The sequence below is a fragment of the Nansenia antarctica genome (genome assembly GCF_963989245.1).
Source record: "Nansenia antarctica genome assembly, chromosome: 1".
Taxonomy (NCBI): domain Eukaryota; kingdom Metazoa; phylum Chordata; class Actinopteri; order Argentiniformes; family Microstomatidae; genus Nansenia; species Nansenia antarctica.
This window is the reverse complement of record NC_137674.1, coordinates 108543018-108553850: the sequence shown is the minus strand read 5'-3', so window position 1 is coordinate 108553850 and position 10833 is coordinate 108543018. Positions and strand designations below refer to the sequence as shown.

The 10833-nt window shown below is 46.1% G+C and overlaps 1 protein-coding gene across 1 annotated transcript in view; it reads right to left on the bottom strand.

Annotated features, from left to right (window-relative positions):
• The window catches only part of LOC308156325 (adhesion G protein-coupled receptor D2), a gene marked incomplete at both ends in the record, with an annotated part of 102002 nt that overhangs the window by 42185 nt on the left and 48984 nt on the right, over positions 1-10833 (bottom strand). The window contains one exon of the mRNA XM_080529664.1: positions 7901-7942. Within this exon, the coding sequence (XP_080385790.1) occupies positions 7901-7942 (42 nt within the window). The remainder of the gene's footprint in view (positions 1-7900; positions 7943-10833) is intronic.

Sequence of the window (10833 nt, the reverse complement as noted above, 5' to 3'; positions counted from 1 at the left end):
ATGAGCGCCCTGAGATGGAAGTAAGATGCTGCTGTTTGTCAGTGGTAATGGGACCTGGCGGTGACACACACAGCTGCAGACTAAGGACTCTGTACTGTAGGAGCTCATCTGTCAGGGCAGCAGGGAGGAAGCTGTGTGTGTAGCACAACACATCACCTCTATACACCCATCTCTATACTGGAGGGTAGGGAGAAGGCTTGGTCCTATCACTCACATCACCTCTACACCACTCACATCACCTCTACACCACCATCTCTATACTGGAGGGCAGGGAGGAAAGACTCTACACCACCATCTCTATACTGGAGGGCAGGGATGGGGAAGGCCTGGTAGCCTAGCATAAGACATCACCTCTACACCACCATCTCTATACTGGAGGGCGAGGAAAGGGTTGGTCGTAGCACAACAGATCACCTCTACACCACCATCTCTATACTGGAGGGCGAGGAAAGGGTTGGTCGTAGCACAACAGATCACCTCTACACACCCATCTCTATACTGGAGGGCGAGGAAAGGGTTGGTCGTAGCACAACAGATCACCTCTACACCACCATCTCTATACTGGAGGGCGAGGAAAGGGTTGGTCGTAGCACAACAGATCACCTCTACACACCCATCTCTATACTGGAGGACAGGGCAGCACACACCTGCTGTCTGTCTGTAGCCTCAATCATAACACACTGTTATTCTGTTATTAATCCATATTTCACACAGGATTATTTCTTTTATTTTTCCTAGAAATTAAAGATATTGTTGAAGTTATGTAACGTACGGCTTTAGGTCAGTAAATCGTTGCATTAATCGGTGCTAAACATTTCCCCCACAGCTTGACGCTAAAGACTCTAAGCAGAAGCCACTTGTTCAAACCGGCGGGGGGGGTGGCGGGGGGGGGGAGGGGGGATGGTGGCTTCATCCATAATTACATCAACATAATTTTCACGGTCAAGTGGTCTGTGTAAGTATGATCAGATTCGGTCGTTTTCACTCCTCCAGATCTAATTAACTACCTGGGTGAGTCTCCCTCCAGAGCTGGCTGGCTGGCTGGTTGACTGGCTGGCTGACTGGCTGACTGGCTGGCTGACTGACTGACTGACTGGCTGGCTGGCTGTAGCAGGGAGGGTGGCTGGCTGGCTGACTGACTGGCTGGCTGTAGCAGGGAGGGTGGCTGGCTGGCTGGCTGGCTGACTGGCTGACTGACTGACTGGCTGGCTGGCTGACTGGCTGGCTGACTGGCTGGCTGACTGACTGACTGACTGGCTGGCTGGCTGTAGCAGGGAGGGTGGCTGGCTGGCTGACTGACTGGCTGGCTGTAGCAGGGAGGGTGGCTGGCTGGCTGGCTGACTGGCTGACTGACTGACTGACTGACTGGCTGGCTGGCTGACTGGGTGGCTGTAGCAGGGAGGGTGGCTGGCTGGCTGGCTGGCTGGCTGACTGGCTGGCTGGCTGTAGCAGGGAGGGTGGCTGGCTGGCTGACTGACTGACTGGCTGGCTGGCTGGCTGTAGCAGGGAGGGTGGCTGGCTGGCTGGCTGGCTGGCTGACTGGCTGACTGACTGACTGGCTGGCTGGCTGGCTGACTGGCTGGCTGGCTGACTGGCTGACTGACTGGATGGCTGACTGACTGGCTGGCTGGCTGGCTGGCTGGCTGGCTGGCTGACTGGCTGGCTGGGTGGCTGGCTGACTGACTGACTGACTGACTGACTAGCTGGCTGAATGACTGACTGACTGGCTGGCTGGCTGGCTGTAGCAGGGAGGGTGGCTGGCTGGCTGACTGACTGACTGGCTGTAGCATGGAGGGTGGCTGGCTGGCTGGCTGGCTGACTGACTGACTGTAGCAGGGAGGCTGGCTGACTGGCTGGCTGGCTGGCTGGCTGGCTGGCTGGCTGACTGACTGACTGTAGCAGGAAGGCTGGCTGGCTGGCTGGCTGGCTGGCTGACTGGCTGGCTGACTGACTGACTGAATGACTGGCTAGCTGGCTGGCTGCAGCAGGGAGGCTGGCTGCTGTGTGTGTGTCTGGTGGTGCTAGCCTGTCACCACCGCTCGCTAGGTAAATTTGTAGCCGCTCTCCTCTCCTCCCAGACCGGCCCGGCCCACCACGTTAGTGAATATGCATTATGGCTTATGGCTTCATTAGGCTGCGTTGTGTCATAAATTATGACGCCGTAGCGGAAATAGACACACACACACACACACGCACACAGTGTGTGTGTGTGTCTGAGAGAGTGTGTGTGTGTGTGTGTGTGTGTGAGGGAGGGTGTGTGTGTGTGTGTGTGTGTGTGTGTGTGAGAGTGTGTGTGTGTGTGTGTGTCTATACGTGTGTGTGTGTGTGTGTGTGTGTGTGTTAGAGTGTGTGTGTGTGTGTGTATACGTGTGTGTGTGTGTAGAGGGGGGGGGGGATGTTTTGCATACGCGCCATCACTGAACACACACATAATGAAGAGAGCTTACGGCTCCTGACAGGCTGAATCAACAGCGCCGGGTGTCACGTTCCGGCGTGTTCCAGCCCGCCCATTAATCCTGACAGAACCAGGGCCTCCTCTCCTCGTTCCAGATAACACTCCGCTAAACGCTAAACGCTACTCAAGGAGAAATCCCGGGGATTTCATTCATATCAAAGGGGGGGCAGGGGGGGGGGGGAGGGGGAGTCTGCCTGCGAGGTAATTACATGACACGGCTTAATGAATCGTTTGACAATGAAGGGGAAGGGCATTGTTTTAGAGACGATCGTTATGTGGTTAAGGCGGTTTGTTTTGTCTCAAGGTTTTTTCCCGCCGATGATGCAACAGCAGCCGCGGCTTTCCATGTAAATGGGCGAGAAACTATTACCATATGAAAGAGGAGCGGTGTGGTAAATAGCTGCTGACATCCTTGGGATTTTATTGAAATAAAAGGTCATCAAAGCGGATAATTGCAAGGTGACCAGGAAGGAAAAAGCTAATTGAGATAAATAATGGGGGGGGGGGGGGGAAAGAAAGTGTACTTTCTGGTAATGAACGATGTGTTTGGTTGTGATATCGGCGGGTTTATGCCGTGGTTGTGTTGTAATTACGAGGCCTGAGGAACAGGCTGGTGTCGAGTCAGGGTGGAAGGAGAGGTACAGTAGGACAATAGGAGCTGTCTTTGTTTGAATGCACACAATACATAGTTAAGAATGTAATTAATAATAATAATAATAATAACAATAAGAAGAAGAAGAAGAACAATAATAATAATAATAATAATAATAAATATGTACATATTTTATTTAATATCTATATTTGTTTTAATATATTTTTTATATATTTTTATATGTTGTTTTGTTTTCTTAAATTGTGTATTGTGTGTGTGTATATATATATATAAACTTGTATTTTACACTAAAATAAAATAAATATAACAAACTATATACCTTACAAAGGATTAATCCATTTAGATACAGACAACATCGACTGCTACCATCCTCTGTTCTTTTATCATCAATGATCTATGAACCACATTTTACCTCACAGCTATTTTACCTCACGGCTATTTTACCTCACAGTTATTTTACCTCACAGTTATTTTACCTCACAGTTATTTGACCCCACAGCTATTTTACCCTTTTGAAAGTCCTGCCCAGCATATCCAGTCAGAGAGGTATGTGTCATTAAAAGCATACTTTTAGCCTATGGTCAGGGAATATTAACTTGATCAATTGTTTAACAGATTTCATTTACAGAAAAGTAACTTGAGCTAGCGAAAAAAATCTAAAACAGTATCCAAGTGTTTATCGAGTGTCTGATTATTAAATACATACAGTATACAATTATTGGAAATTCCTGGGAAAATGACAGCTTTAATGAAAATGCATTTGTTTGTTTGACCTGAAACCTATAAAGCATATTAAATTACAGCCTAATGTTGAAATAACTTCTGCACTTGTGTGTTTCCTGAGATACAACCCTGGCCCTTTAAGCCCCTAGCCAGACCTCAGACACCGTGTTTATGTGGCGTTGAGCAGCTCTAAACACAGCTTGTTCAGCTACAAAATATGAAATTTGTAGTTTATTGTTTTGTTAATCAGGTTGTGCCTTATATACAAATATAAACTAACTCTGAGATTCCTGACTTTGCTTTCGTTTGGTCTGCTGTCTGGTTTCACCTTCTAGAAGCTTCTAATCACACCAACCGCTCACGCTGAAGCACCCAAATGTGTCGCTCATACCTGCCGTTATTTTTTTTTAAATAATTTCATTAATTTCAATAATCTATTGCCGCATACTTTGAGCAGGCCTGTTCAGAAAATGTTGCATTAACCATAACCCTAATAATAATTAATAATATAAATTTTTAATATAACTTTTTGTATTTTATTTGTATGTTTTATTGAAGCAGGGCTAAGCAATTAATCACGTTTGTATGGCCTAATTCCAATATGTGTCTGTGTCTGTAGCCATCTAGCTGTGTGTGATTTATCTATCTCTAAGTGTGTGTGTGTGTGTGTGTGTGTGTGTGTGTGTGTGTGTGTGTGTGTCTCTGTGTGTGAGAGTGTAATCACAGGGAGGTGTGGTGTGTCTGTCCCAGGTGATCAGGGCTGGTCGGTCTGAACCAGAGCAGACAGAACAAACGTCTCACTTCCACCTCTCCCTTCCTCCCTTCCTCTCTTCCTCCCTTCCTCCCTTCCTCCCTTCCTCTCTTCCTCTCTTCCTCCCTTCCGCTCCTTAACCGTCTGATTCACCAAACACAAAACACACTCAACTAAAAAACGTTGATCCTTCCATTCATATTTTTCTATTAAACTGAGAACTTCCTCCTAGGGGGGGGGGGGTCACGGGGGTGGGGACCTGCTGGAGCGACCCCCCCCCCCAAAAAAAGAAGGAGACAAGAGGAAGGAAGCAAGAGGTGGAAGACGGAGAGAGAAGAAAAGGGAACAGGGTGGAAAAAAATAAGCTAAATATTATTCTGTTATTCTGTTTTATATTTACAAAACTGGCCTTTTCGGGAGGCGCAGCGGGTGTAACACGGGCTGCTCACAAATTGTGACGACCTCAGGGGTCAAGGAGACCCCGGGTCAAGGAGACCCCGGGAGTAAGAAAATGGATTCTGAGCACTAAAAAAGCCACTTAAGCAAGAATGCGCCGATGATTTATTTTACAATGCGGGGAGGGGGAGGGGGTGGGGAGGAGGGAGGGGGAGGGGGTGTGGAGGGTGGGAGGGTGGGTCAGCCCTCAGTGCCTTTGCCATGTCAATGCGCCGCGCTGTGACTCAGGGTCACCTCCCCGCACACTCCTGGAGAAGAGGAGAATGATGATAAAGGGAGGGGGGGAGGAGGGGGGGGGGGGACCGACGGGAACAAGGGAGAAGAAGAAAGGACAGGAAGAGGAAGGAAGGAGGGAGATCTGCCCCCCGTGGTCACAGACTGTATGGAGAGGAGGAGAGGAGGATAGGAGAGGAGGAGAGCAGGATGGAGAGAAGAGGAGAGGGGCGATGGAGAGGAGGAAATTAGGATAGAGAGGAGGATAGAGAGGAGGGATGGAGGGAGATAGAGGAGGATAGAGAGGAGGGATGGAGGGAGATAGAGGAGGAGAGAGAGGAGGGATAGATGGAGATAGAGAGGAGGTGAGGAGAGGAGGAGAGAAGAGGAGGAGGGCGGAGTGAAGGAGGGTTGTACAGTACATAGATCAAAGGGTTACTCAAAGATATACTCTAATATTGTTAATAATTTTACATATTATATATATTACATTTACACAGTATTTGAGATAAAATGCAACAGAAGTCAGTAGTGCTTATACGTTGTTGCACTTTAGTCAGTTCTATTTGTTATTTGTTCTATTTCAGTTACTAATTATTTTATTAGGCTAGGCTACATTAACGGTCGTTATCTATCAGATGGATAGATGGATATATTTCCACGAATAACATTCGAATATGAATGGTGGTCAGAAGAGGACGAAGGGAAGGAAAGCCTAGATACTTCAGGTCAAACCTCCACGTGTGCTGGTTTGACACATTTACATTTACATTTTTGGCATTTAGCAGACGCCTTATTCCAAAGTGACTTACAATCGATACATTTTGCCTAAGCAAGTGAATCATCAATCCACCAGTTGTAGCAGGAAGAGTAATCCAGCTCAGGCCCGGGGCCATTTATTTAGACACTGGAGAAACAGAGAAACAGTACAATGGGGGCAAATATACGTTTTTAGGGGACACAGTAGAGGGGAAAAGCGGGTGTCTTCAGGAGACGCAGTGCTGGGGGGCAGTAGATGTCTATGAGTAGATGAGTAGACACCAGTCGACCGACACAAATCAGAGAGGAGCAAGGGAAACGTTTGTGTTCAGGTCGCTTGGCAACAGTCCAGTTCAAGTTCAAGAGCAAGTTCAGTTGCGTACCTCTTTGTGTTGGCGGGGCCAAATAAACGATTAAATAAACAAACAAATCGTAATCTGCTGTCGCTTATTACTGTTAAGTAATAAATGGCGCTTGTAAAACTGTTGTATAAAAGCAATATCACACTCGAGGCCGTGGGGTTGTTACACTGAATATCAACACAGAGGCCTCGTACCGACGACCGAATCACAACCGTGCTGATGTTCAGAATAACACCACTCCCTCTCGTGTGCTACTGCTTAACACTAGAACAAATTTCAGGACCCTCCTTTCATGATTTCTCCTAGATATGTGCGTTCTACCACCCAGTATCCTTACATTTTCAATATCACTTCAGGATAAGCTAGTAGAAAGCTATTTTGAAGTTTTTCTGTGTAGGAGGCAGGCTAATTTACAAGCCGGCCAACTAGTGGTCGTGTAAATAGCAGCGTAGCGTTGTAAAAAGGCTCTTTTAGTAGGTAAAAAAAGCACAGCTGTTCTAGTGTTAAGCATAGAATAACTGTGAAGCACGTCCATAAGAAACAGTCTGGTGATGTTAGCATAGTTAGCATAGCATCATCTGAGCTGTTCTCGATCTCCTCAGACACCTGCTGAACACAGAAGAGCGTCACGGATAAGCGCCGTGAAACAAGCAGAGGATCAGCCGAGACTCACTTCCTTCACAAACCGCCGCCCCGCTTCCCAGCCAGACTACGGTCTGAGGACGCTTCTATCACCTTATGCACGTTTAAAGTTTAAAAGCCTTATTTACATAGCCACAGGAAATAAACCCTCTCTCTGACCAAGACCGATCTTCCAATCGAACCCTCATCCATTAAGTCTAAAACCTATTCATATTTCTGTCTCTCTACACCTGTTTTGGTTTTCTCTCCCCCCCCCCCCCTCCTGTTACTAAAAGTGAATCTAAATGGTAATAACAAAACCATTTCAATATGATATTTATTTCAGCCCTCCCCTCTCTCTCAACACATTGTGTATAATGCATATTGTTTTCCACCAACAGACAAAGAGTGGTGGTGGTGGTGGTGGGTGAGGCTCGGGCAGGCCAGGCGAGGCGAGCGCCTATTGTCAGGATGCTAAATGGAGGAGCGCGAGTTTAAAAACTTAAAGAGGCAGTGAAATATTAGCCAATGTGTGTGAGGAATGAGTGGCTGGGTGCTGGCCGTGTCAGTGTTTAATGGCAGAGGCCTGGATGCATATAAGACAGCCCAGCCATGAAGGGCAGGGGGACGCTCGCCTGGCAAAGACGGCTAGCGCTTTTTTACCTCCGTAACACACACACGCGCGCCCGTGCACACGCACACAAATACACACATGTGCACACACACACACACACATACACACACACAAACAAGTACACACACACACAGGAGCATACATGCATACACACGCACACACACGTGCGAGCACACGCACGCACGCGCGCGCACACACACACACACACACACACACACACACCCACACACACACACCTTTAGCCGGGAGCCCATCAGAAACTTGTCATTTCTCTCATTCATTCCGACAGCCTTGAGACACAGTGCAGACTTACCTCAGTGTTGTACACCCCATATATCAGGAAGATGAACAGACCCTGCATATACACACACACACACACACACACACACACACACACGCACATACACACACACACACACACACAGAAAAAAACAAATGAAAAAAAAAGTTGTTACAACTGCTTTTTCTCTCTCTCCCTTTTTATTATTCAACATTTACATGGTGAGTTAAAATATACATATGATGATATATATAATGTACAGTGTTCATGTATACATAATTCCCCTCTACGGAAAGCAGAGTTGGACAGAGCAAGGTGCTCGTGGACCGGGGGGGTCTGAAGGGCTGAATGGAGTACAACTTCTCAAACCGGGGCACTTCTGTGAGCCGATCAAAGCGTCTAACCCAAGGTTTCCTCCGGCTTTATGGAATAGAAATATTACGGTTTCAAGTGTGAGTGTTCAGTTAGTGTTCCCTGGTAGATGGCGTACACACACACACACACACACACACACACACACACACACATACACAGGAGTAGACCCAACAATAAGCCACAGAGACACTTCTACCAAGAATTATCTGTGGAGGGAAAAACATGAAAGAGAAAGCGACATAAAGGAAGATATTTCAGGTTCACAGACGTCCACGACTAGTAGTACTGAGGCCAGAGAATGGGCTGCCCTTGGAGCAACAAAGGGCAGGTTTTCGGTTGTGAAAAAATTGAAGTTATCTTTTCATTATTGTCGTTGTCGGTCCTTTGTTGAATTAATAAGCTGTGCGCTCACCTCCACTCTCAATGCAGTCGCCCCCCCCCCCTCCCCCCCTCCCCCGGCCTTAATGGCTACGCTGAGGACGACATTCAACAGAGACGGAGGATAGTGGTATGCAACTTCCACTGCACAAAAAAAAGATACAAACATTGTCGCTATGGGAAAAAAAGAACGAAAAAAAAGAACGAAAAATAATCATTTCTATCAATCCCAAGGTTGATACTGTAGATCTCTCTCTGGATGTCAAACCAGGACAGTGAACTCGCCTAAAGTAAAACTTTTTTACGAATCTGCTAAACTGTGAGATTGTGAAGGGGGACATTTTCTTCTTCTTTTTTCACTTCCTTTACTTCCTGTATCGTTCATGAGACGACGACACTTTTAGTGAGAAGCCGCGGTGGTCGGTCACCTGACCCGCCGTGCACAAAGGCATCCATCAAGCGCAAAGTTTTGGAAGATCCAATTCTCTCTCTCTCTCTCTCTCTCTCTCTCTCTCTCTCTCTCTCTCTCTCTCTCTCTCTCTCTCTCTCTCTCTCTCTCTCTCTCTCTCTCACAACGTTTGATGGTCACAGGAAGCCTGTCAGAATATTCATGCACCACCAAGAGATGTTTGATGTTTTAGACAACGCATTCCCTGAACTATCAAGAAGAGGATCAAGAAAGTGTTATTTTTGGGGGGACGCTTGGTGTCGTAGCACACAAAGGCGTCAGCCATGTAATCGCAGGGTCCCCGGTTCGATTCTGGCCGTCGACATATCCTGCATGTCATCCCCCCCCCCCTCTCTCTCTCTCTCTCACCCATCCTTCCTGTCAGTCTCTACTGTCTCTATCCTCCTCTCTCTCTCTCTCTCTCTCTCACCCATCCTTCCTGTCAGTCTCTACTGTCTCTATCCTCCCCTCTCTCTCACCCATCCTTCCTGTCAGTCTCTACTGTCTCTATCCTCCTCTCTCTCTCCCATCCTTCCTGTCAGTCTCTACTGTCTCTATCCCAATAAAGCAGAAATGCCCTAAAAACACATTTAAAAAACAATATATATATTATTTTGGGGACTTTTCGAGCGTTATCAAACTGTTTGTGTGCTAACAGTTAAGACAGCAAAAGTTCATTCCAGCAAGTATCTAAGTACAGTGCTGAGACACGAGAACTCACACACACACATGTACACACACACACACACACACACACACACAGACACACACACACACACACACACACACACACACACACACACACACACACACACACACACACACACACACACAATACCCAGAGACAGTGGGAGGTAATTTGCAGCACATAACCCATTGTTCTGCATTAGAATTGCAATTTCCGGCTTATTGTTGCAAATGAATTATCATGTTTTTGATCATTTCTCTGATTTGTAATTAAGCTTTTGTTGTGTAGCGAACAAAGTGGGAAAACATCTCTTTACACATTACGGAAAATGATCAATTATAATATGATTTAGTTAAAAATAAGTGGCATCAAAACAATGATGATGGATTGTTTAAAATGTTAATTCATTAATATTTCAGTTAAAAACAAACACAGTAAAAAGGGAGCGTGGAGTATTATTCACTGTGTGTTTTTCTAAACACGGTCCTAGTTTCTTTTGAACTCTGCAGTAAAATGGTACAAATTTATGCAAAGGATTGCTGCCATAGTAGCTTTCAAAGTATCGCTGCTACTGTGTACATCAAACGAAATGCATAAATTAATTATGAGCAAACTAATTAGGGAACAATTGTATGTTTAAAAAGTTAAAGCCAACAAACATTGTGTTCACAAAAACACATATCACCCTTGAGAAATGCAATGTGGTGCATGTTAATAAAGAGAGGGGGGGGGGGTATGCTGCCTGGGCAAGCTGGAGATGCAGAGATCTTACTGAGGGGGTCCAATTAACAACAATTACTACAGAAAAACTGCACTGGGATCAGATCTATAACTTTTAGCGAACTATAGAATCTGGCACCTGAAATGAACACCTAGTAAAAATCACCTGTGATATCAAGAACTATCACGTAAAAAAATCGCCTGATATTTACAACTATCACGTAAAAAAATCACCTGATATTAACAACTATCACGTAAAATCACCTGATATTAACAACTATCAGGTAAAAATCACCTGACATTAAGACCCATCTCAGGTAAAAAATCACCGGATATCAAAAACTATCACGTAAAAAT